General features: G+C 41.3%; 1 protein-coding gene across 2 annotated transcripts in view; it reads left to right on the top strand.

The window, feature by feature from the left end:
• The first annotated feature begins 1018 nt into the window (after window positions 1-1018).
• The window catches only part of LOC124080057 (SHC-transforming protein 3-like), a 46601-nt gene continuing 19666 nt past the window's right edge, over window positions 1019-27953 (top strand). The window contains exons 1-4 of one of the 2 annotated variants that reach the window (XM_058573098.1): window positions 1019-1228; window positions 9382-9532; window positions 10624-10711; window positions 15272-15567. In XM_058573098.1, the coding sequence (XP_058429081.1) occupies window positions 9383-9532; window positions 10624-10711; window positions 15272-15567 (534 nt within the window). In that variant the 5' untranslated portion in view covers window positions 1019-1228; window position 9382. Of the gene's footprint in view, window positions 1229-9381; window positions 9533-10623; window positions 10724-15271; window positions 15568-27953 lie in introns of both variants that reach the window. The other variant, XM_058573097.1, reaches the window with a different exon arrangement.

Raw genomic sequence — 27953 nt, 5'->3', positions numbered from 1 at the left:
ATAGCCTGATTGGTCAAGATCAGGTTACTTATTTTTAACTTTTTTGGGGTGGTGGGGAGGTAAGGGCTAAAGCAGAGGGCATTTCTTATTATACTGGCTCCTGTTTTCTGGAGAAATTGGTCTATTTCGGGATCTGTCCGCTTCCTTCAAGTTTCCGTATGGTAATGGGGCATTTTGTCAGGAGGGACTCCATGTTGGTCTGGTCTGGTCTGTTGGGACACGTGCAGGAGCTCAGGGCAAACAATGGTCTTGGTCATTTTGTTTAGCACGTTGCTCCTGGTGACAGGCCCACAGTGTCTGGAGATCTCACATCAGGACACACTGTCCTGGTGCGGAGGCTTTCCTGCTGGTACCTGCCCTCGAACCCTTGAAAGCCCTCTCAGGCTGCTTCCCCCTCCTCTGGGCACTGTTCTGGTCCACCAGCTCCCTAACTTTTATCCCTTCTTCCTCTCAAGCTGCCTTCCTGAGAATCTGCCTGAAAATCCAGTCCCAGTTTTGTGTAGGACGTGGCTTGCACGTTACGGGGACGGGCACACTGGCTAATACCTCTTTACCACCATTCTAAGAGGTTGTGCTTCTTACTATTTCCAGCAACTGCCTTTTGTGGTCTACATTGTACTCCCACTGAAAAGTCACCAGACCACTGTCTCCAAGTCTGTTGAATAGAGGAAGGTTCATTAAACAGCTCTCAGTTTAAATCCACTGCTTAAAGCCCACGGGGACTTAATGGGACTCCGTTGGTGCAAGATCAGGCTCTAGGCTGTGCTGAGGTCTCCTTCCAAATGCTGTTTCCCTAACAAGGTTAGGATTGATGGTTTGAAGACTCTAAAGATATTGAAGCACGACCAATTTGGACTTAAAAATCCTTTCTTTAAAAATAGAACCTATAATTTTGCAGACAGCTGGTTCTTAAAAAAGATGAATGCCTTCCACCATAGCTGTGGGATTTCCAGAGATGATGGTGTAGTCAGTTCTGCTGAGATGGATTCTGAAGCAAGAAGACACCTCCTTTTCTCTCTGACACCAAGAAGGAGCTCTTGGTTGAGGAGCTGGGGAGCTCCCGCATCTGTCTCTAATTGCCTGTGTCCCCTTCTCTCTCAGCTTGTCACATTCTGGAATGCTGTGATGGACTGGCCCAAGACGTCATTGGCTCCATTGGCCAAGCCTTTGAGCTGTGGTTTAAGCAGTATCTGCAGTGTCCTTCCAAGATTCCTGCTCTCCAGGACCGGTGAGTAGTGCTGCCCGCCACTTGCTGAAGCCCCTCTCTCTGTTTTATGACATTTTCTTTGAAAACGACATCCCCAAGCCATACTCTGGTCACACCCAGTTCATCCCAGGGCTTCCTGGGCTCAGAGACACCTGCTCATGCTGGGCTCGGGCACGGGAAGCCACAGATGGAAGGCAACATATGGGTGATGCTTCGAATGTGTAGAAAATATTTTCTTGAAACTATAGTGATAGTAACCAAGGTTACCAAAAAGCAACTTCACTGTGATATTTTGTTCTGTTTCTTGTGCGACCATGTGATTTTTCCATATGTCACCTCCTTAGGTCTGTGCTATCACAGATCCTAAACGTCCCATTGTCCTTGCTATTACAATTAGCCAGCATCCTGCTGCAAGGAGCACCTATTGGCTGCAGCTCCCCATCTGCTTTATTGTCCTTTGTGGCCTTTGGAGTCCTTTGTCTGCTGTGTGGCCTTGGGCAAGTTCCTTAAATTCTCTGAGTCTAGGAGCTTCACCTGTAAAATAGAGAGTTTGGCTTCAGTGTTCGGTGAAACAGTGATTGTCAACAGCACTTATGAGATATTGAGCTCACTATAAATGGTGGTCAGCATCTACTCCTGTGCTTCTTTGGGACAGAAGAATCTTCCATGCAGCATAAAGCATTAAAAGCCATAATACAAGGCATATGGGTCATTCAGTATTCTGCCCTTCACCCCGTCCTTGATCGACATGCACAACGAAAATTTATAATGGTGCATTCACAGTTTCTCCTAAGTGCAAAACTACACTCTGGGCTGTAGCCATAGGTCAGTGTCTGTCTTCAGTCCACTATTATGAAGGCCCACTTAATCTCCCTTTTCCTCTTGACCTCTCTGGAAAGAGACTTTTAATCTCTTTCCTTATTCCCTGGAAAATTCCCTTTAAGACCTTCATTGGGGAGCCAATGTGAAAAGCCCACCTTCTCCCAAGTTGATAGAAGGTTCAGCCTGCTGCAGCCGGGACAGGTCTCTAAGAGGAGGTAAGGGGAGGAAGTCCAGTGGCCTGGGTACCCTGGTCTGAGAACAAATCAACAGATGTTTTAGTTTTTACATGGTGGACATAGTGCTTAAAGAATCCATCAGTATATGTGTATGACCAGGATAAATCTTGAAGAAATTGGAAATGAGTATGAGTATTTACTTTTCACCGCATGTTTTGAAAATACATAAGCAACTGTACATATAGTTTATGGATATGTACATGTGTGTAAGGAGGTATGTGTACATCTGTGGCAGGGTATCTGAGGATGGGTGGGGGGTGATGGGTTGGTTTAAAATGTACTTGTCAAGCGTATTTTTTAAAACATATTTTTGCCCTAACATTTTATAATAAAATGTTTCAATACTACACAAAGACTTTTAGAGTGAATACCCATATATCCAGCATTTAGTTTCTACCACTAACACATTATTAACAGATCTACCATCCAGAGTGAGATCAACTCCCTCCCTCCCTCCCTCCCTCCCTCTCTTCCTTTCCTCTCCCTCCTTTCCTTTCTATTTTCCTTTTTTTAAATTTATGTATTTATTTTATTTCTTGAGTTCCTAGGGGAAATTTTAGTGTTTTTTTTTTCCCCAAAAGAAAGGTAGCATAAAACATAGCTGAATGGTTTAACATTTGATTAATCTCAGTGGTGGATGCCTAGGTATCTTTAAGACTGATTATTATGGCTTTCTGTATTTTTAAAAATGTTCTGTATTTGTAAAAGTCAGATAAAACGATTTGTACAAACCTGGGTAGAGAAGAGTTAATTTAACTGTTCTGCTTCTCTGGCATCAGATTGAAGGTATGAAGTCCTGAGTATGTGATTAAGTGTCCTATTTAGTCTGAAGGTCTTTGGGAGGAAAGAAAAGGAAGTAGACAGAATCTTAACCTTTGAGAAAAACTTCAGATGTAAATATTGATTAAATTTCCATAACAGAACATCACAGGGGCCTTTGCTATAGCTTGGTGCTGCGGGTGCTTGTCCTGCTGGGCATCTCACCTTGAAGGGCGGTGCTCAGTGCGTTCACTGTGCAGGGCTCCAGGAGGGCGGAACAAGTAGAGCCCCTGGGACCAGCTCCACCTGCTGCTGGATCATCCTGGTTCTGTGAGACAAGCGTGCTTCCTCCACCTGCCCTGTCCTCCCGACCCGCTCCAGCCTATGGAGACCTACATTGTGGATAACACTGCAGGCGTTCTTCCTGTGGTGCCAGGGTCCCAGAGGTTAGCATGGCATGCGCTTCTGTTTGGGGGAGTTCTCTTTGGTTTCTCCTCCTCCTCCTCCTCCCCCCCCTCATCCCCCTCCCCTCCCCCTCCTCCCCCTTCTCACTTCTTTCCAAATAGGGAAGTATTTGCTAGAAGCGGGAGGATTTGGTACATTGTTTCCCACATTGCGAGGGGTGGAGATGGGCAGGTGAGGGTCTCCCAAGCTGCGCAGGAGTCCTCAGCGTTCCCAGTTCTTGGAGCCAGGATATCCCTCCCCTTCTCTCCCTGCTGGTGAGGGGAATTACTTATTCCTGTGTCATTTTTGCTCATTGTGTTCATTTATTGTGACCTGGATTCGTCACCCTTCTTTAACTGAAAATAAAAACAAGGACATTTAAATGAACGGTGGCTTGGGTTGTGGTCTGATTTTCCTGAGGGCATCTCAACCCCACGCCAGAGAAGACGACAGATCAAGTGCAGCTAACGCTCTGCAGATCATGGTTGTTCTTTAGAAATCGATATCTCCTGGTTTCAGAGATTTCAGTTCCTTCTCACTTGGCCCCATCATCACATGGGGGCTCAAAGCTCTCGCCCAGAGGCAAAGAGAGAGACAGGGAGCAAGAGAAAGGAGGGACAAGGGACAAGGCACAGCCTTCAGGTGCCTTTGGAGGACCCAGCTCCTTCAAGTCGGCCCCACCCCCTAAGTTCTCACCACGTGTCAGGGGACCATTAAACCATGAATCCATCCATGGATCAATCCATTAATGAGATTTGAGCTACCCTAGTGCAAGTTAAGTGGTCTCAAGTGGGATTTCCACTTTCATTTTACTGATGACTAATGATGTCAAACATCTGTTCATGTATGTATTGGACATATGTATGTCTTCTTTGGAGAAAGTTCTGCTCAAATCTTTAGTCCATTTTTAAGGTCAGGATATTTATCTTTTTATTGTTGAATTGTGGGAGTTCTTTATATATTCTGGATATAGGCTTTTTTTTAAAGATATATGATTAGCAAATATTTTCTCCAGTTTTGTGGGTTGTGTTTCTTTCAAGATGTCTTGTAATTTTCAGCATATAGTGTACTTGTTTTAGTAATTTTCCCTTAAATAATTTATTCCTTTTGATGCTATAATAAATGGAATTCTTCATTAATTTTATCTTTGTTTATTTCCCATTTTTAATGTATAACATACACTTGATTTTTGTACATTTATCTTGTATCTATCAATCTTGCTCAACTCGTTTATTACTGCTAATAACTTTTTTATGGATACCTTGGGATTTTCTATTGAGAAGATAAAGTCATCTGCAAAGAGAGGTAGCTAGCTTCCTTCCTCCCTTCCTCCCTTCCTTCCTTCCTTCCTTCCTGCCTTCCTGCCTTCCTGCCTTCCTGCCTTCCTTTCTTCCTAATGTAAGTGCCTCTTATTTCTTTTTCTTATCTTACTTCTCTGGCTAGAATCTTCAATACAATGAAAGAGCAGGCAAGAGGGGACATTCTTGTAATGCTCCTGCTCTAAGGGAAAGTAGTTAGTTTTTCATCATTAGTTGTGATGTGAGCTGTGGTCTTTTCATAGATGTGTTTAATGGGAATGACTTTCAATTCCAAGTGTTTTATTATTTTTTTAGTATTTAATTATGCAAATGTGTTGGATATTTTCTTTTTTTCTGTGATTTAAGATAACCATCTGGTATTTATTTTTTACTCTATTGATATGGTATATTACAGCTGCTGACTTTTTTTTTAATGTTGATCCAAACTTGCATTCTTGAGATAAATCCCATTTTGTCATGGTATATAATTCTTTTTACATGTTGTTGAATTTGGCTTGTTAGGAATAATTTAGTATTTTTCATCCATATTCATAAGGGATATTGATATAGATTTTTTTCCTTGTGATGTCTTTGTCAAGTTTTGGGATCAGGGTACTATTGACCTCATAGATTGAGTTTGGAGATGTTGCCTCCTTGCCTATTTTTAACAAGAGTTTTTGAAGAACTGCTGTTAATTTTACTTTAAATGTTTATTGGAATTCATTAGGAAGCAATATGTTTCCAGGCTTTTCTTGGAGGGTAAACTTTTTGATACAAATTCAATCTTGTTATTTATAACTTATTCAGAGTTTCTATTTCTTCTTGAGTCTGTTTTAATAGTTTGCAATTTTTATCTGCAAAATTGTTGGCATCAATTATTCATCATTTCTCATACAATCCTTTTTATTTCTGTATGGTTGATAGTATTATCTTCTCTTTCATTTCTGATTTTTACAATTTGATTTTATAATTTTTATAATGTATAATTTTTCCTTGGTCAGTCTGTCTAGATCTTTGACAGTTTTGCTGATCTTTCCAATTCTTTGTTTCATTAAATTTCTTTGTTGTTTTTCTGTTGTTCATTTCCTTTATTTCTATTTTAATGGTATTTTCTTCCTCTTGATTGCTTTGGGATTAGTTTGCTCTTTCTTTTCTGGTTCTTGAGGTAGAAGGTCAGTTATTAATTTGAGGTCTTTATCTTTAGGTTTTTTATTGTATAGGTATCTCCCTATGAGCAGTTATTTTATTTTCTTCTATAACTTTTGGAGAGTTGTTTTTATTTTCATTCATTTCAAAGAAATTTCTAATTTTTCTTGTGATCTCTTTTTTGATCTATGTTTATTTAGAAATAAGTTAATTTCTACATTTTGTGAATCCTGAAATATTCCTATTATTTTCATTTCAACATTGTTTGAAAACATACTTTTTAGGATTTTACTCCTTTAAATTTTTTTTTCTATGAGTTCTATATCATATTTCATACATTTGATTCAAGTGGGTTATGAACTCCCATTTTTCCCCCATATACAGATTGCAGAATCACACCGGTTCCACATCCACATTTTTACATACCGCCATACTATTGTCTGTTGTATTCTGCTGCCTTTCCTATCCTCTACTATCCCCCCTCCCCTCCCCTCCCCTCCCATCTTGGGAAAGGGAGAGAGAAGGGAAATTTCATGGAAATGGAAAGAGACTTTTAAATTTTTTGAGGGTCATTTAATAGCTTAACATATATATATGATTTCTCCTGGAGAACATTTCATATGTACTTGAGGAAAAACTTTTATTTCTCTATTGTTAGGCAGAGTATTTTTGTAAATGTCTCTTTGCTCCAATTGGTTTATTATATTGGTCAAAGTTCTATTTCTTAATATTCTTTCCACTTGTTCCATCTATTATTGAAAGTGGCATATTAGTGTCTTCAAGTATTATTGTTGAATTGTCTATTTCTCCCTTTGTTTTTTCCTAAAGTGTCTATGTCTGTCATAGAAAATATATAGTCAAATCATATTTTAATCAATTCTGCCAATTTCTGACTTTTTGTTGGAATGTTTAATGCATTTATATTGAATGCAATTACTGAAGATTTAGGATTTTCCTCTGCCATTGACCTTTCTTTTTTCAAATGTCTTCATTTTCTTCATTATTATATCTTCAAATGTTTTTTTCCTCTGCCCTCCTCAGTCTCGCTCTCCTTTGGGGATTTCATTATGTGTACAGAGATATGCTTAATGGAGTCCTATAGGTGTCTGAGGATCTGTTCATTTTCCTTAATCATTATTTTCTTTCTGTGCTGTAGACTAATTAATCTCAGTTGACCTATATTTAAGTCCTGTCCTTTGTTCTTCTGCCTGCTCAAACCTGCTGTTAATACCCTTGAATGATTTTTTAAAAAAATTCAGTTATTAGAATTTTCAACTGTAGAATGTGTTTTATTTTTATTCTTTTTGTATTTATATCAATATTCCTTATCTCATGAGGCATCTCCTGTTTAATTTTTATACTTGGCTCTTTAATTTAATTCTTTCACCACATTTAAGGTAGTTAATTTATAGTCTGTTTACTTAGTCCAAAGTCTGAGTTTCCTTGGGACCATTTCCCTGTATTTATTTTTTCCCATATACAAGCTATTGTGTCATGTTTCTTCATATGCCAGATAATTTTTATTAAAAATGGAAATTTAAATGATATAATGTGGAAAATGAAAATCATATTTCTCCCCTTTTCAGGGTGGTCGTTGTTGTTTGTGGTTGTTTGTTTCAGTGACTTTTCTCTACCCAGTTTGTGAAGTCTATATTCTTTGTCATATATGTCCACCCATGGTTGTGCTTGGCTAGCTATGTTGCTTTGCTAATGCTTGAAGACATGTTTCCTTAAATGTCTGGGACCACAAAGTCTCCCAGTCTCTACTGATGGAGCTGTGTGTGTGTGTGTGTGTGTGTGTGTGTGTGTATACCTTCAGCCAGGCAGTTGACAACTTTACCTTAACCTTCACTTTTCTGCTCAAACAGAGAGTCAAGGTCAGCCAGAGGTGAGAGCTTAGGGCTTCTTACCTTGGTCTTATACAGACACACAACCCTAGGCATACACATGCATGTAGCTTTCTAAATTCCCAGAAATATTTTGGAGCTTGTTAAAATCCCTACAAAAACTCTCTTGCCAGCTTTTCCTTTCAAGGTTTTTGATTAATCTACTGTTCAACCCAAATGTTACCCACTGCCTCAGTAAGCCACAATGTTAAACAATCACCTCTAATTGTTTTTGACAAGTTCCCTGGGGATTAGATCCTTTGTCTCTTTGGGTGAGCTCCAAATTAGGTCAAATAAAGACAGCTTTAGCAAATGCAAAGAAATGATCACGTTTTAGAAGATGAAAATGCTAATTACTCTGATTTGATCATTACATATTATATAAATGTATTGAATTGCCACACTGTGCCCCATAAGTATACACGATTATTATGAATTAATTAAAAAATAAATTTAGAAAAGGACAGCTTTGGGAGTTGGGTCTTTCAAGGATCAATCAGGTCAAATAATGTCAGTTTCTGGGAATGGGGCATTGAAGGAGTCTCACTACTGTTTTGCCCTTCCACGACTGCCTGGGTGTTGGTTTTCACTGTGATTAAGGACACTTGGTTTCCCAGGCTACCACAGAGATGGAAATAGGGCAATTTAAAAATGCCACAAAGATACTGTTTTTACAAGTTTTAACAAATAAATACTCCTTGGGATGCTGCAAGTTTCTTGAGCTGCTGATTAATTTCCAGAGTTTGGGAAAAGTAATTTCTGATCAAAGTTTATCTCTGGACAGTTTTATTGTTGCTTCTATGGAAGAGATAATTTTTAAAGGTCTTTAATCTGCCATTTTCTCTGAGGTCTCTTAATCTTCATTTTTTTTTAGCTGATTTCAATTCTATATAAATTTCATGACATATTAAAATGTATGCTTGTACCTTGAAAATCTGGTTATCTTTACTTATAAATTATTTATTTCTCAATTAAAATGAACAAAAAGGACTGTGTCAAATATGGTTGGAATTTTCCAGTGGGTATAAGTCTGAATAAAGTAGACATTTTGATCAAATTATCATCTGATTTTTTTTTATGTATACCCAAGATATAGATGGCTGAGAAGGCAGTGACTAAATTCTCTTTTCTTGGCAATAGATTCTTTATAAGTTCATTTTACATTACTATAACAAAATGCCTGAAGCTTGGTATCTCGTTAAAGAAAAGAGGTTTATTCATCACAGTTTTGGGGTAGAAGGGCATGGTACTATCATATTCTCAGTGGATGTATCACATCATGGTGGGAGCACATGAGAGGAAGGAGGAGATCACTTCTTGAAACAGGAAAACAGAGAGAAGGACCTAGATCCTACAATCCCTTCTGAGGGCACACCGTCAATTGTCTATGACCCTCTCACTAGGCTATGCTCTTAAAGGTCCTACCACCTCCTGCTGACCGAGGACCAAGCCTCTAACACATCACCCTTTTTGAGGGAGGGTCACACTTAAAGCATATCCAAACCAAGCGGGTGCTTACGTTAGATCTGTTGGGTTTGCCTATAAGCTCCACTTTGGTGAAAGTCTTGAAAATCTTTTAACAGGATGCAGAGTCTAGATGAACCCTGGACAGAAGAGGAGGGGGAGGGCCCAGACCACCCATATTACAACAGCATTCCCAGCAAGATGCCCCCTCCAGGAGGTTTCCTTGATGCTCGACTGAAAAACAGACCCCATGCCCCCGACTCGGCCCAGGTAAGTCTTACATTTTCTCCTGGGTTGGAGGCTCACCGAACTTGATTGCCTTTTGTTGTCATCAATTTTTTTTTCAGGTGATATTCCAATTATCCTTTGACACAGTCACTCACACTTTCTTTTGCTGGGTTCCACCAAGTGTACAGATGGGAGAGACTTTTTGTTTAACATCACGCTGTGTTAGCCAAGTGCCTTAGAATCATATTGTGGTTCCTGAGATTTGCATCTGGGGAGTCCTCTCTATCGTAGGACAGATCCCTTCACGCTGTGCTTGATCTTCATGAGGGGAAGATAGAATTTGGAACCTTTAAAAGGTGTGTGATATTGGGTGTTCTCTGAAAAGAGAGGGGACAGAGAACCTTGAAGTATGAGATTCTTATGCATTTTTCTCTTTCCCTCATTCCCCCTCCAACTCAAAATTTTCCTTTAAATCTAAATTGCTTTCTAGAATTATATCTCTATCTTTTAATAGGAATTTTTTGTTTTCTTTTTCTTTTTTTCCCTCCAGAATTGATATAGAACCCAGAGCCTCATGCATACCAAGCCCATGTTCTACCCCTGAGCCCCAGCCATGGACATTTTTTTTTTACCATGACCTACTTATGTGAATGATAATGACCTTAAAATGGCAAAATAACACCGATATCAAAGGTCTAACACCAAGAGGGAAGCTTCTGGTTTTCAGGAAGTGTGTTTCCCTTAACATAAATGACTATGGGTGCTAGGCATTGGGTGGGAAGTGCAATATGGCACATGGACACTCTCTTTAATTAAAATCCATCTTAGAATATCTGCAGTGACGCAGCCACACTGGCCAGAGCTGACTTTACAGTCACGTTTGGGGAGGGACTGTGAGGTCATGGAAACAAGGAGGCTGTGTGTGTGATTTGACGGGGTGCAGCCTTTTGCTCACACCGACGAGAATTTATTTATCAAATTTTAACGCAGACTCGGAGGCATCAAGGGAAAGTTGGACGTAACAGAGAAAGCCATGACCCCCTCAAGGTCCCACCCGCTGCACTATGGCTTTCCAAGATGGGGGAGGGGTAGAGGGTAAAGCTTTCTTTCTCTATATTTACATGTGTCTATAGTTTGCAGGAAAAGAGCAAACTTATTACCAGGGAAGACACTTGGGAGACACATTTGGCGAAGACTGGCAGCAGACACCTCCCAGGCAAGGTGAGAGGCAAGGTGAGCCCGGGAGAAACGGAACACGCTTGGGATGGGTGATGTGCTCACTGATGTGACCAGGGCTGTGGTCCCTGTGGAGCAGCACAGACCAGACGCAGCTCCCGCCTGCTTTTAGAAGACATGTCCAGGTCTTAGCCAATCTAATAACACACTTATGTCACATACTAAAAATAACTTAAAGGTGGCTATCTAACTGTATCTAATGTAGATACAACTATCTATAATCCAGACATCGTCTAAGAATAATTTGGATGTATCCAGATAGAATTATAATAATTTACATACAACTTGCTAAGAACTTGCTAGCTGCTCACAGTTATTAATACAAACACACCCATTCCAACATCTGTCTTCCACCCATCTATTTATCCCTCCATCAATCTGTCCATTTATCCTTGAAGTCTCTCTTTTAATTTTAAACCTTTTCCCTTCTCAAAAATTTTCTTGACTCTTCAAATGGTTCTGTGGTCCTGCTACAAAATCTATGCGGTCTAAATGAGGTGGCTCCAACTCACACCACTATGGATGTAAATTTAACCACTTATTGATTTAATGTTAAGATTTACCCCTTGGTTATAACCATTTGTGCCAAGAACCAAGTGACAATTTTTCAAATTTTCCTCATACAAAAGAATGTCATGTCTTCTCTACCCCAGTGAAAGGGAGAGCTGTGGGGTTGGCCCCGTCAACAAAGCATAAGGCCAAGCTAAAGCCACCATGTGGCTCTGCCTTAAAGTAGGTTGGAAATAATCAAGGATATGATTTTGTCAAGGGGCTTTTTCACCATGAGCCATTCACCTCTGTTCTATTTATGTTTAAAATGTATTATGTAACATATGCATGGAGAGATATAATTGTTAGAGGCTAAAATAGAAGTGTTCTTTCTTCTAGATATTTACTTTATTATAAAATAAATCAGGTTTATTATAAAATAACGTTTTGGTTTTTTTTTTTTTTTTTTGTATATTTAAGTCATTCCAGCTGGTTCAAGATCAGAGAACGTAGCTGACCCACCAGGGCAAAATGAATCTGAAACAAGTTCCCCATCTGGAACTTGAGACTCATAAGTCTCAAGCTCTTATTGAAAAATAATAAGTATGTTTTCCCTTAAAACAGATATGTTCCCATAAAACAGATTGTTCATTTTCTAGTAGCTCTTCCTCCTAAGTGAGTGTGGACTCAGGGACCACCGTGGTGGGTGTCCATCTGTCCCCATTCAGCATCTGCTGTCATCTGCAGTGGGAAAGGACTGTCAGCAAGGTCATTCATGGGGATTTTGATCTCCTTTTTGAAATGAGCTTGTGGAGATTTGTTCACAATATACTCAAAGGTGTACACTTAAATAGCACTTCTTAACCTAGGGCAGGTGATCCAGAAATAGCCTCTTAAACATAGAAATAGTGTGTGGGATTCAGAGAGTAGAATCACAGCTCATGGTTTTGCAGGTGAGGCCTCCCAGGGAAGCAGTATCATCAGGCCAACTCCCCCTCACACGTGCTGGCTGGGAGATGGCCGTGTGCTGGCCAACACCTACCCATAGGCTCTTGGCAAGGTTTTTAAAAAGCCCTAAACTGACTCTTGCCAGTTGCACGGAGCCATCTTCAACATATCACTGGCCCCAGGGTATGAAAGATGCCCTCTTTCCAGAAAGGAGAGCACAATAGGGCATTCTCTTGGATAGGGTTGTTTAGCTGCGTTGGAGGCAGGGCGAGCACAGGAATAGCAATCCAAAAGGGCAATCATGGGCAATGCCTCTTATGCCACCTCTGGGTGATGGAAGAGCTGGACACTGGGCTCCCTCAGCCTCAGCACCCCTTTGACCAGCTGAGAGGTCCAATTGAAGAGCATCACTGCCTTGTAAGAGGGGCCTCTTTAAACAAATAACCGTGTATCACCAGATGGTAAGAAGTGCTCACAAGTTATGAACAGCAAAATAAGACAAGAGGGGGATGGGTGGTGATCAGAGGTGGCAATGTGGTGGCATGTGAACCGTGGGATTTCTGTTTGTTGTATAGATCTGGGAGGGAGACAGTATTATTACTAACACCATCCCTATGTTATAGAGGAGGAGATGGAGAATCCTAGAGGTTAAGAACCTCCCCATGTGTAAAAGTCTCTGCTGGTCTAGAACTTGCTACTCCAGGTATCTGATGTGGGTGAGGCTGGGGTCACATGCCTTGAGAATTAGGTCACTTTCTATTCCTCAGCCAATTTGGCTGCTTAGACTCATTGGACTCCCATTTTTTACTCTCATTTTGTCAAAAATCACCTCAGCTAGAAGAACTCTTGATTCTCAATGCTGAGAGGCACCTTAGGTTCCTTCATCCAAAGTGTTCACTTTTTAAAAAGTGAGAAAACAGCCCAATAATGTAGAACCAGACCCTCCCACCTCTGCTTCGTTGTTGCGGTATCTCCCAGTGGTAGTTTTGTCATTGTATTTTTGGGCAGCCCATTTTTTTACTGTTTAACGTAGTCAATTTCCCAGTGACTCCTGGCCCCAGAGCTTGGGGAGAGCTGGGTTAGTTGGGCTTTGAGGAAAATGGGAACCGGAGCTATTGTTTTTCCACCAATTAATTTCTAATTTCCCATCAATTAATTTCTATATCAGCTCCAGAAACCAGAGAAGGGGAAACAGATGGTAGAAAGGGTCTTACAGAGGCTCATGTCTATTAAAAAGTAATTAAAAATACAAGCCAGTACTGTGTTGTTTATCTTGAAGTACTAGGGCTAAATAATACTCGTGGTGGTGATGATGGTAATGATGGTGATGTGAGTGATGATGGTGATAGTCATGATGATGATGATGGAAATGGTCATGATGGTGATGGTGGTGGTGATGAAGATATGAAAACAGCAGTAATGGTAATGATGGCGATAGTGATGGTGGCATTGATGGTGATGGTGGTGGTAATGGTGATAATGAAGATGATAATAATGGTGATGGTGATGGTGATGATGGTGGTAGTGATTAAGATGATGATGGAAATGGTAGTGATGGTGATGATGGTGTTGGTGATGAATATTATGATGTCAATGGTGTTGATGGTGATGGTGGTGATGATGGTAGCGATGAAGAAGATGATGGTGGTGGTGAAGATTATGGAAACTGTAGTGATGGTAATGATGGTGATAGTGATGGTGGCAATGATGGTGATGGTAATGGTGATGATGGTGATTATGAAGAAATAATGATGGTGATGGTGATGGTGATGGTGAGGATGGCAATGGTGGTGATGGAGGTGGTGATGATGGTGGTAATAGCAGTGGTGAAGATAATTATGAAGATGGTGATGATGGCGATGGAGATCATGTTGCTGCTGATGGTGACTGTGCTGACCAATGTGAATGTGGGGACAAATGGGATGCTGCTGCTGATGGTGAAGATAGCAAAGGTGGAGATGATGCAGAAATAGTATAACACAAATTTCCAATTACTCCAGGTGATCAGATAAGATGACCAAAGAGGAAAACCCACAGACCTAATCTTAGCCTATCATTTTAACCTCTTTTCCCCCCTAAACCTGTGACACTTCGCAGCTATCGAAAAGATCTAATTTTGGTTTCACATATTCATCTCTTTTCTTTGTATCCCCCACTAATATTTGCAAAATTTAGCTTATTTGATGGCACCCATTGAATACTTAAAGTTATGGACTCTGTCCTAGGAACAACATGGGGGTCTGGAGATGTAGCTGTGTCCCGGAGAGAACCATTACTCTTCTTGTGGTGCTTGCCCCTCTCTGGGTGGGCAGTGGGATCCTAAATCATCCTCATCACACCTGTTTCACAGCCTGTGCTCATTTTCCAGAGTGCGTTGGTACCTACCACCTTACTGGAAAACTGAATGTTGAAACTGAATTAGACTTTTCTGTCTACTTTCTTTGCTACTGGTTTTTGCTGCTGCTGGAGCAGCAGTTTCCCCATCCACAGCCACCTTGTAGACAGAAGTGTGTTTCAAGGGGGATAAAGCCAAGCGTGGTGTCAGGAATTCAAGCAAGCCCTTTGTGGTGGGAAAATAAATGAAGGTCAAGGGGCGTTAAGAGTTCCTATCCTAGAAGTCACACAAGAGGTACCCAAAGATTTTGAAGTAAACTGTTGGTAAGTTGGGCTTAGGTTCTATATGAAATCAAAGCTGCACAACTTGCCTTCACCTTTGGTATTAGCAAGTTTTTATTTGGAATTTATTAAGAAACATGGCTGATATTCCAGGGAAATTGGAGGGAAATGAGCTATGTATGGCTTCTTGCAGTGTGCAGTGACGAAGTCCTACTATCTATCTGACAAAGGGTGAACTTGAATCCTTGGCACAAAGTAGAACTTCCAGCTGTCAGGGAAAACAGACTCCGCAGAGGGAGTCATGCCAACATTTGGGCTGTGCTTGTAATTACTGGTTATGATAAGTCTTGATATATTACCAGCCAGTTCTTCTTTCCTAGTTTTCCTACCCTGAGGGGGTTGTGTTTGCATTTTCATCTCTTACATGATATTTTGATCTTTTGCTCTTGTGGTGATTGACTGACTCATTGCTGGCAAATGTCCTTGATGCAGAGCCTTTTGAAGATGCGCTCAGGAACCAGTCCTTGGGACCCATGTTGAGCAAGGCAGCCTCCGTGGAGTGCATCAGCCCAGTCTCACCCAGAGCCCCCGATGCCAAGATGCTGGAGGAACTGAATGCCGAGCCTTGGTACCAAGGAGAGATGAGTAGGAAGGAGGCAGAGGGGCTACTGGAGAAGGATGGAGACTTCCTGGTCAGAAAGAGCACCACCAACCCAGGCTCCTTCGTCCTCACGGGCATGCACCACGGCCAAGCCAAGCATCTGTTGCTAGTGGACCCTGAAGGCACGGTGAGGCACGGGACAGGGCCTTCTCATGAGCTTGTACCTGTCTTTAACCAACTCTACTCACTGGGACACCACATGGGGCGACCCCTGCACTGTGTCTCCTATCCATGTGTGCGTGCCAGGGACAGAGGCAGAGAGCAGGTGTCGATGGTCAGGGCCCCATGCAAGTCATAAAACTTGGGGAAACTTTCATGGCCCGGGATGAAAGTTTTGACTTTCCTATACTTTCAGGTAAATAAATACAGGAACTTTGGCTTACTATGCAGAGACTTTAAAAATGTTGGGTTCCTGTCTCATATCATATTACCTTATCAAAGTACCTTCAGTGGGAATTAAAATCTAAAAGTGAAAGGTGAAACTAAATCTGTAAAAGGGAAATTTTTCTTCTTAATACATTCATAACAGACAAAGGAAGCACAGGCTTCTGGTATTTTAATATTTATCTCAAAAATTCCTGAAAGTTGAGTCACTGAGATTTTATCTGTAGGCCGAAAAAGTGCTGAAGAGTAAGCAAGATCCCCACCAATTAGTCTCTAGTTTTTTCCTCTGCAAGAGGTGATGCCCAGTGAGGCTGAGTTTGACCATTTCTGGCTGTACAGTTGTGTCTGGATAATTGTGTGGGTTTGGCTGAATTGACCATCTTCCAATCAATAAATAGATCAGACTTCACCCTGGGAATAGTCCAAATAATTGCAGTAAATGCAACTGAATTAATTGCTGAGTAAATTCCAGAATTGCTGTTTAAAACTTCTTATGCAGTGAAAACAAAAAGCAAGGTAGAATTGTTTAAGTGACTGACAGGTAGGAACAAAGCTTTAATCTTCATCTGGACTTGAACATATCCTCTGTGTGTAGGCGGGTGCAGGTGGGCTGGGGGTCACTTGAGGGGCCCTATACCTCAGCTCTCAGCATTCTTGAAACATCTGTTTGCATAATTCCTCTTTCTCTTCCACCAAGACAACCATCTCCCAGGCATGGAATACAATAAATGTAACCATTTCCTTCCAGTCTATTTTCTGTAGTAATTTTTTATACAGATGTCATCTGTAAAAATATATATTTTGTGTTCATGTCTTTTAGAAATTTATGAACATGATGTCCCACAGATCTTCTTTCATTTCCTTCCTTCCTCTCAAGTTCTTGAGTTGCATCAATGGTGCTTTCTGTGCATCGGATCATCACTTTGGGGCACTGCCTGGGGACCTTCAGATGCACATTTTGAGTCCCTCTAAATTCTCTGGAGAAGGTTGTTTAAGCTGCTACAGACCCTCATGTGTGTTTCTCTCTATCCCAGGGATAGTGTCTCTGGGGCATATGCCAGGGGTGGAAGTTTTGGTCACAGGAAATACATATTTAATTTGACCAGGGTCTGCATTTGCTTCCAGATTAGCTGGGCTACTGAGGTGCACCCCTGATGGGGGGGACCCTACATTCTCAGTCTTCCTAGATCGCGTCTGTCTAGTTTTGCTAATTGGTAGGAGTGAGGAGTAAAGTCCTAGTTCATGGCCAGATGTGCAATTCTTTGATTGCATATAATTAGCCAAGAACAACAGGTCTGTCTCCTGTAAGTGTTATGCTCTTGTTCCCATACTTTTCTTTTGACTTTCTTTATGAGTTTTTCAGCAGTAGAATTTCCATGTGCCTCCTCTTCTTCTTCTCCTCCTTCTTTCTTCTTCTTTGCTTATTTGATCATTTTGCCTGTGAGGTTCTTCATCAAATAGAAGTCTTTCTTTGGAATGCTGAATCCACCAATTTTTAACCCTTGGGATTAATGGTTTTGAGTTTTAAATTTTTACTCACCCACAAATCACAAAGGCACTGCACCGTGTTCTATATATTTTTTCTATTTCTCTTCTTCTAGCCTCATAGTTTTATTGTTCACAATTAGGTTTAATTTCAATGGGAAATACTTTTGAATATGATATGAGATAGGAAACCCTAAATTTTTAAGTCTTCCTTATAGTAAGTCCATTTTTTTTGCTTGCCATTTACCAAATTATTCATTATCTCTCTGCCATACCAAAGTTCCTTCTCCTTCTATAACATACTGAGTTCTTGACATCCTGGGTCTGTTTCTGGATTCTTCATTCTATCAACCTGACTGTTTATTCCTGTGTAAGAACTGTGCTCTTTTCATTGTTAGGACTTGGCAGCTGTCTTAATATCTGGTGGTGTGAGTCCTTCTCTTGACTTTCCTTTATCAGAATGGTCCAAGCATGCTCTCAAACATTCATTCTTCTCTATTTTGTTTGTAAAATCAGTCACCCAAAATACATGCTGGGATCTTGATAGGACTTGTGCTACATGTATAGATTATTTTGGCAAAGAACAGCCAGTTTTCAATACTAGATCATCACCCCATGATGTGATGAACCACTTACTCAGACTTTTAAGATATTCTTTGAGAGAGTTTTAATAGTCTATCTAGAAAGTTCTTGTGTTCCCTTTGTTTGGTTTTTTGTTTGTTTGTTTGTTTGTTTTTTGGTACCAGGGATTGAGACCGGGGCTGCTTAATCACTGAGCCACATCCCACCCCTCTTTTTTCTATATTTTATTTAGAGACAGGATCTCGCTGAGTTGCTTTGGGCCTCACTAAGTTATGGAGGCTGGCTTTGAACTTGTGATCCTCCTGCCTCAAGTTGCTGGGATTATAAGTGTGTACTACTGCACTGGGCTTGTTAGGTTATTTTTGAAATGTCTAGTTTTAGTCCCTATTGTAAGTAGTATGTTATTTTTAGTTACATTTTCTTAACAATGACTGCTGTAGGAAGAGGAATGTGGAGGGATCTTGTGCCTAGAGATTTTGCTGATTCTGGCAGGCTCCCTGGCACTCAGTCTTTTCAGATACTGGGAGTCTTGTCTCTTGCTTTCCAGGGCCCATCCTGGCCCCTGATCTACCACCCTGACTAGGTGCAGCAATAAGCATTAATCAAGAGGGGGCGCCCTTGCCTGACTGCAACTGCAAGGAAATGTTTTGCAGTTTTCTTCCCTTAGAGATGTTTGCCGGAGACCTTTAGTGGTCTGTTCTTCTCAACCTAAAGGAATTCATTCATTCATTTAACAAATGTGCACGGAATAACTACCAACTCCAGACATCAACTTTTGGCACCTGGTCTGTATCTGTGAACCTATTTAAATAGAAAAATCTCTGCTTTGGTGGAACTTAAACATATTATTTACCTAATAACTCCTATCATATGTAGGTATTGAACTTCATCCAATACTTCTTCAGCATCTTTTGAGATAATAGTGTGATGTTTTTCTTAAATCCATCCATGTAAGTATGACACAGGGAGGTCTTTCTGATGTTGCATCCTATCCGAAACCTGCCTTCCCTGTTGGATTTGGATACCTCATATTTTCTTTAGGATTTTTTGAAGACTCTGACGTGACATCCCTCTCAACTGTCTTTACTGCTTTTGTGCCTGTGTGTGCTCATCTGGTTTGGGTGTCAAGATCACGTGGCCACACTTGCTTCCTAGAGCCAGCCAGACTTTCTCCAAATCAGAGGTGGCTTATCAGGAGACTCTTCCCTGATGGATTTACTTCCCTGTGTGCTTCCTGTTTCTTTGTTCTGATTTGTTTTGGCTTTAATGCACTTATGGCAAGCAAGCATTGGTACCCATTTATTAATTTGCTTATTATTTGCCTCTCTGTTTCCTCTAGCCTCTGATCTTGATAAGGGTGGTGGTTTTGTTTATTGTCCACCCCCAGCAACTGGAATGGTCCCTGGCACACAGTAGGTGTTCAATAAACATTTGATAAATGCTTGATCAACTTGGGCTTTTCCTGATTAGTAGTTGAGAATCCAGGGAGGTTACAGGGATGTATGTGTACAGGGGCATGAGGGTCACACCTTACTACAGATGAAGACTTACAAGCAAGATTTTTCTAACTAGAACCAGCCCAGGGTTCTTTCTACCTGCTTAGGTCATCTAGTGATTCTGTTGTGGTTAACTAAAGAAAGTAGGAGAGAAAATACTCAAGCAATTCTATGAGAATCTACACACTTCACTTGAAAATCTAGGTTATTAAAAAACACAAATGTGAAAATATAGCTAAATATGTCATTATATAGAACAAAGATGATTACGTTTTTCCATTTAGTCTTTAAAGGGCCAAAGAATAACTTAGAGAGAGAGAGAGATGCACGACTAATAATGTGTTTATCATAAATTCACAAACCATGTAAAAAGATGATGTAGAAAATGAGGAAATGGAATTGGAAGTAACATGGTTAAGCCAGGTGTCCACAGAAGCCATTTCTCAAAGTTTTCATGTATTTTAATTTTGGAGGAGAAATGTGTGGCACCACTGAGAACATTTGTTAAGTCAAACCTACTAATGGCTTTTCTTTGGGGGGGCTTTTATCTGGGTCTGATTATCTTGTTAAATCGATCCTCTGGAGGATAGCTTTAGATGAAAAGAAAATGGAAATGAAAGACTTAATTAAAAATGTAGCATCGCTTCCTTGCTGTGAGGACACCAAAATAGACGCTGAACACATTCTCTTCAATATTTATTCATCTGATTTTCATGGTAATTGGTAGGTCCCTGACTATAAAGGAGGGAGCTTGGCAGAACAGATTACTCAGAGACGGAAGACTGCAAAGCAGTTCTGCATCTTAATTTACTCCAGTGTCTACCAACCACGGAGCCTCCCCCTGTGTGCCGAGGTCACTGGGAACCTGGGCCAGGAGGCCAGTGGTGGCAGCTTCTGAGTGTCCCTGGTGAGGTGTTGAAACTACTGACCCTAAAATAGCAGGTGGGACATGCGGTGACTGGAGTCCATCAAAACTGGATGAGATGCAGTTGGAAATGCCCCCCCCCCACACACATCTTTTAAAAAATTTCAACACCTTCTGAATCATATAGTCAGCCTGGGTGTCTAAAACTCTCCTCTGAGTCACTCACCATTGATTCATCCCTTAGGACAGCACAGTAGGGCAGCCACCCTGCTCCCATTTGGACGTGCCACGCACGGCCACACAGGTGACGGGGCTTTCCATAGGCCTGATCCACACGGTCTCAGGTTCTTGCACATGTAGGAGGGCACACTGGGGCTTTTATATCACAGAACAGCAGCCACAGTCCAACACTCCCACATTGACTAGATTTTTCTTTTATCCTGAGAGTAACTTAAAAAACAGGATTCTTTAGATTAGTCTCCAAAATCGCAGTTAGCAAAGGCACCCCACACAAATGGGACAGTGTTGACATGAAAAGCAAAGGAAGCAGTCAACAGAATGAAGAGACAACCCAACAATGGGTGAGAAAACCTGCAAACTCTTCATCTCAGAAGAGAATAATACCCAGATTACATAAAGAACTCAACTCAGTAGGAAACAAGTCCAATTAAAAATTAGACAAAAGACCTAAATAGACATTTCTCAGAAAAAGAAAAAAAAAAGACCCACAAATGACCAACATAAACAAATGCTCAACATCACTCAGTAACAGGGAAATGCAAATCAAAACCACAGTGAAAATCATCTCACCTCAGTTAGGATGGCCATTATCAAAAAGACCCCTCCCCGAAAAAATAACAGATTCTGGGGGCCAGGGTTGTAGCTCAGTTGTAGAGCACTTGCCTAGCACGTGTGAACCCTGGGTTCAATCCTCAGCAGTGCATAAAAATGAATAAATAAAATACAGGTATTGTGTCCATCTACGACTAAGACAAATACCATGTGATCTCACTTGTGTGGAATCCAAGTAAACTGATCTCGTAGAAGAGAGTAGAATTGTGGTTATCAGAGGCTGGGAAAAGGAAGGGGAGGGAGAAAGGGGAAAGTTTGGCTAATGGGAACAAAGTCACAGTTAGCCAGGAGGGATAAATTCTGGTTCTATTGCACAGCAGGGTGACTAGCTAACAGTAATGCATTGTATATTTCAAATATCTGAAAAAAGGATTCTGAATGCTCTTCCATAAGGAAATGATAATGAGAGGTGATAGATATGCTAATTTTCTTGATCTGATCATTATACAATGTGTACATGGATCAAAATATCACATTGTACCCCATAAATTGATACAATGATTATATATCACTTTTTTTTTCTTTTTGGTATCAGGGATTGAACCCAGGGGGGCCTTAACCACTGGGCCACATCCCCAGTCCTTTTTATGTTTTATTTTGAGAAAGGGTCTCACTAAGTTGCTAAGGCTGGCTTTGAACTAGTGATCCTCCTGCCTCAGCCTCCCAAACTGTTGGGATTACAGGTGTGCACCACCATGCCCAGTTATATGTCACTTTTTAAAAAGTCCCCTACTCCCCTCCACTTAATGCCTTGCTGTTTTGAAGTTCCCCTTGTCTCAGTCACTCTAGGCTATGCTGCAAGAAAAAGCAAAATCTGAATTCTCAGAAGCTTCACCCAATACAGCTTCAGCCCTGACTTACACCAAGTCCTCTGTGTGTTACGTGGCAGCTCACACACCTCTGTGTGTTACCTGGCCTTGCTGGGGAGGTGGCACGTGTCAACCCCCCTCCCCGCCCATTAACCCCAACCTGGACAGGTGGCTGTGGAAGGCAGGAAGGAACATGGAGTGTTTGCCCTTCAAGATCTCAGCAATATACCTTTTACATTTTTATCAACGTGACACCAAAAATATACCCAAATAAGATACAGCAGAAAAGCACTTAATGAACAGCTCTACACCCGACCCTGCCCTCCTCACCCTGCCGCCGTTTCAGAGAGAAAACAATGCCAGCAGTTTCTCTGAAAGTTCACTTGACAGGGACCCTGCCCCCGTCCCAAAGGAATGTGCTCACTTATTATATCTCCTTATTTTTATCTTAATATTACGTTCCTTGAATTATTATATCCATTGATGTAACCATTTAAGGTGTCATTTCTGTATGTTGCAAAGGGACAACCTAAAGTTATGTCACTTCTATTTCTTCCCCTTTTTGGCAAGTTTTAGTCTGCCTGGTGGTTGTTTTGTGCCTTTAAACACGTGGATCCTTCCTCTCTCTCTTTTCCTCTCTCTGTCATTTAGTCCTGGGCAGTGGCCTCTCACGACTTCCTCCTCTATCCCAGGGGGCCTGGCAGTCCTGCTGGACCTTGGGATTCTCCTGTATCTCATCCCCTTGGCTCTTTGGAATATTTTCTGAGAGTATATAGGACAAAAGTTTTGTTGTTTTTTTTTTCCTTTGGAACCATTGGAGAGCCACTTGGCCCAATACTTCATCAACCTTGAGTGCCAACAAAGACATTGTCCTTCACGGCTGCAGAGCAGCCCTCGAAAAACCAGATGTAAACATAGATGTAGCTCTATCCCGTGATGCTCCGGAGCCCACTCCTGCTTGCCCAGTGGTTGCCAATATGGTCCTTTATTCCAGAAGGGTTCTGTTCAGAATCTTGCACTTGGGGCTGTTCTCAGTTTGCGCTCTTTGGTGGCCCCCTCACTGCTGGTTTGGGTCAGGAGTGTCCCCTAGAGGCCCCAGTGCTGAAGGCTTGCTCCCCAGCCTCTGGTGCTGTTGGAGGTGGGGCCCTCGGCAGGTGGGGCCTCGTGGGAGGAAGTGAGGTCACAGGGATGTGCCCTGGAAGGGGCTGCTGGGCTCTCGTCCCTTCCAGTATGTCATTGCTCCCTGGCCACCATAGGAGGGGAGAGCTTTGTTCCCTCAGGTGCTCCCACCGTGGTGTGCTCCCTCACCACAGGCTCAAAGGCCACCAGGGTCACGTGACCATGGACTGGACCCTTTGCCACCACGATCCAAGATCAACCTTTCCTCCTTTTAAGTAGATAATTTCAGATATTTTGTTGAAGAAACGAAAAGCTGGCAAGCATGCCCACTCTGGTTCAGGTGATGCCTCCTGCTGCTTTCTCACAGAAATGAGGCCTCTCGGGGCCTCTCGTTAGCTGGAAATGACAGATGGTGCTCATTCTGGACACTCAGGGCGGCGTCTGCCAGGCTGCCCCACTGGGGACCCACTCCTCTCCCTCTGTCCCTGAGACCTGCTCTAGTTCCTAACCGAGCCTTCGGTTCCATCCACTTATTTATTTTGTGAGTGTGGGTTGTGGTCTCCAATTTTACTTGGTGGGCTCTAATCTGAGGCTTCTTCAAGCTGGCTTCTGTCCTTGTGATGTGTCCTTGTCACTGTTTGAGCACCTCTTTCTTTCTAGTACAAAAAGACACAGGGGCCCGTCCTTCTCTGCACTCAGCCTGTCCTCCCAAGCGCTCCTGCTCCTTCAGGAGGGCACTGGCTGTTAGAGATAAAGACTGGGCACTAGGAGTGCTTATTGGGGGGCTGTGATGGTCCTCCTCTCATCACCAGGACAAAGTTCCTGAGATAATCAACTTGAAGGAGCAGAGGTCCATGGCTCAGTGTTCAGTCCACAGTCCCTGGGCCCTCTGCCTTTGGGCCTGGGATGAGGCAGACACCGTGGTGGGAGTGGGTGGTAGAGGAAGGGCCATCCCCCCATGTCCCCTTCAAGGGTGCCCTCCCAGTGACTGAAGGTCTCTCCTCTAAGCCCCTCCTCCTAAAGCTTCCACATCTCCCAACAGCACCTCAGGCTGAGGGCCGTGTCTTCCACACATGGGCCTGCGGGAGACACTTACCAGACCAGAGAAGGGTGTGGCTGGCCCTGGCCTCCTGCACACACATGTGTGTGGACATGCATGCAACACTCTCACACAGACACACATGCACCCCAGGTACACACTCATATACATACCCCCCACCCCCACACCTCACACATACACCTACTCCATTCTCCACGCACAATTTGCATTATTATACATTTATTTCTATGTCATTTACAGCAAGCCTTCCAATATCACAGGGTTCATTATAGTTCTTTTTCCACATTTATAACTCCCATTCCCAGCAGTGAGATACCTGATCCCATCACCCCTGATAGCTTAATTTTTTTTTTTTTGTCTAGGCCCCTGTATGGAAGCCCCTCCTCTGGAAGACCCTTGCTCCTGTCCCACTGTCCCCTCTGGGGCTCTCACCCTATCCATGCTCTAACATTCCACATCAGTCCCTCTCTCACCCAGATGTCCCCTTCCCTCTTTGGACTCTGACATCCCACGTTGGCTGTGCAGCCTTCTCCTGGGCAAAGATGCTTTCCCCTCCCTCCACTTGACCTCGGATACTCTGTGCTGGTCCGCTCTACACTGGGCACCCTCTCTTCCTACTGTCTGAACCCCATGTGGGTCTGAGTGGCTACCTCCACTCTCCAAAGCATGGATATCCTGCTTCCCTTTTGGAATGATCATTAGAGAAAGAAAAAGAGTGGAAAGGAAGACAAAAGAGGGCATGTTCACAGTATTCTGTAGTGTGCACAAAGCCTACCCCTTGCCATGTCTCCCATAAATAACTTCAGCATGCATGTTCACCTATAGAGCCTTCCTAACAGTTCTACAACGTCATTGTTCATCCAACAAAACTAAAAATAACTCATCAGCGTGACCCAATACCCAACCCGTATTCATTTTTTTGTAGTTGTCTCAGAGATGTTCTTTTTATTATGAACTTGTTGGAATCAGCATCCAAATGTGGTATGCATTTGAATTTTGTTGTCTTTTGACACAATTTTATTGTATGGCAGCTTTCCTTCTGTTTTTCTTCTATTACCAGTGATTTTTTTTTAAATTGCACTTTTGTCTGTAGAATACCCTGCAGTTGGTAGTTGCTTCCTTGTGACATTATTTAATTTGTTCCTTTGTCTCTTTTTCCTGTATTTTTGGTAAACTGGGAGGTAGAGGGTTTTTTTTTTTTTACTGTTACTTTATTGAAATTTAATCTACATAGCATACTTATTTTAAATGGGTATTTAGTATATTTGCTTTTTAGTAAAATGGTTCTCAGTAAATTCATTCATATTTGCATCCATCACCAATGTCAATCTTAGGACATTTTTATCACCATCAAAAGAAACATCATCCGATTGAGCTAAAACCCACTGACCTCCAATTCTCCTCACTCACACAGGCCTTTTAGGAATATTTTCTATCCCTATAGGTTTTCCATTCTGGAATTTAATATGAATAAATAATATTCTTGTGGAGCAGGTCGCTCAGAAAACACACGAAGTCCTAGTTTTGTCTAAATTTAAGAGTCTTTATTTAGCCCCCCGGCTGGCAACTGCTTCCCACAGGACCCATAACTGTCTCTCAAGGAACAGCCCCGAGCCTGAGCATTTTAGGATATTCAAAAACCACATCTGGGTTGACGTAGCTGCAAGTAAGCAGGTACAGAAGCCGGACTGGGCAGTCAGCGAGACAATGCAATGTACCGTTGGTATTTCCCATGGGACTTTCCAGGTTGGCATAGCAGCAAGCAAGCAGAAGGGCAGTGGGTCAAAATGACCCTAGTTGAGAACAGGTTAGAGAATGGTTACTAGCGTCTAGATAGTCAAACTCTGACAAGATACACTGCCCAAGAAAAGTAGAAACCAAAGGGAACAATTTTACATTGTATAAGAATTGCTATTTTGTGTTGCCAAGTACTATGCTAAGTAACTATTAATGGGTACAGAGGAGGGGCTTTCCCACGGGAGAAGCACTTCTTACATGATATGGAGTCTCAGGGTAAAATGGGTCTGTTTGGTCATTGCCCGTCTAGCCTGGCCCATAACAATGTAACCTGTGAACTTTTGTGACCAGCTTCTTTCAATCAGCATAATGTTCTCAAGGTTCACCCAACCTCTAGTATATATTTTCTTTTTATAGCTAAATAATTAATACCCACTGTATAGGTAGATCACATTTTGTTTTATTATTCGTCTGTTGATGAATGCTCAGGTTGTTTCCACATTTTGGTTATTAGTAATAATGCTGCTATAAATATTTTTATAGTTAGGGTTAGCTTTTTCATTTTTATTTGATATATAGCCAGCAGTGGAATTGCTGGGTGAGATTTCTTGAGAAACTCCATCTTTTCTCTATTTTTTGAGAAACTGCCCGACAATTTTCCAAGGTGACTGTACCAATTTACACTCCAGCTGACACCATATAAAGGCTTTGATTTCTCCACAAGCTCTCCAACAATTTACCTCCCTTTATGATTCTACCCATCCTGGTGTGTAGGAAGTTATATCTCACTGTGCTTTTGATTTACATTTTTCTAATTACTAATAATGTTGAGCAACTCTTCATTTTCTTATTGACCATATCCTTCTTACAGAAAAGTCTGTTTATATCCTTTGCCCATTTGTTTTAATCAGATTATCTTTTATTATTACATTCTAAACGTTCTTTATATATGCTAGAGACAAGTCCATTATCAGATATATAATTTGTCATTATTTATTTTCTCATCCTGCAGGTAATCTTTTCACTTTCTTGATGCTGTCCTTTAAAGCATAAAAGTTTTAAATTTTGACAAAATCAATTTTATCTTTTCTTTTGTGCTCAGGTTTTTTATGTCATACCCGAGTCTTTTGCCGAATCCAAGGTCATAAAGATTCACCTCTATATTTTCTTCAAAGAATTTATAGTTTTAATGCTTACATTTAAGCCTTTGATTTGTTTTATGATAATTTGTATATACAGTGTGATGTAATGGTTCACCTTTATTCTTTTACTTGTGAATATTCAGTTGTCTTCCCATCATTTGTTGATAAGACTGTTCTTTCCCTGAACCACTACTAAGAATCAGTTGATCATTGATGTATAATTGTATTGTGGGCTCTCAAGTTGATTCACTGGGTCTGGATGTCTATCCTTGTGACATACCATACAATATTGATTACCATTGCTTTCCAGAAAGTTTTTAAATCAGGAAAGGTGAGTCCACCCACTTTGTTATTCTTTTTCAGGGTTGTTTGGCTATTTGAGGTTTCTAGCAGTTCCATATGAGCTTTAGAATAACTTGTCAATGTCTACAAAGAGGTCAGTTGTAATTCTGATGGGAATTACATTGAATCTATAGATCAATTTGGGGAATAGTGGTGTCTTAAAAATTAAGTCTTCCAAACCATGACAGAGACATGTTTTCCCACCTATTTATATATTTCTTAGTTTTTTTTACAATATTTTTAGTTTACAGAGGATAGGTTTTTGCACTTCTTTTGTTAATTTTACTTCTAAGTATTTTATTTCAGAAGGTTCTTATGAATGTTCTCATTTTCATTTTCAGACTATTCATTGCAAGTGTATAGAAACATAGTTGATTTTTGCATATTGATTTTGTATCCTACAAACTTGTGCTGAAGCCATTTATTGGTTTTAATATTTTAATGGATAGTTTAGATAGTTTTTCTATGTAAAGATCATGTTATCAGCAAACAGAGTTTTTTTTTTCCTTTCCAGCTTTGACATCTTTTATTTCTCTGCATTACCTAATTACCCTAGCTACAAGTTCCACTACAATGGAAGTAGCAAGAGCAGACTTCTTGTCTTGTTACTGAAAACATCTAGTTTTTCACAATTAAGTAT

Source organism: Marmota monax, unplaced genomic scaffold, assembly GCF_021218885.2.
Source record: "Marmota monax isolate L192 unplaced genomic scaffold, Marmota_monax_Labrador192_F-V1.1 WCK01_AAM20220418_F8-fsc01025, whole genome shotgun sequence".
NCBI lineage: Eukaryota > Metazoa > Chordata > Mammalia > Rodentia > Sciuridae > Marmota > Marmota monax.
This window is presented reverse-complemented; position numbering and strand designations above follow the sequence as displayed.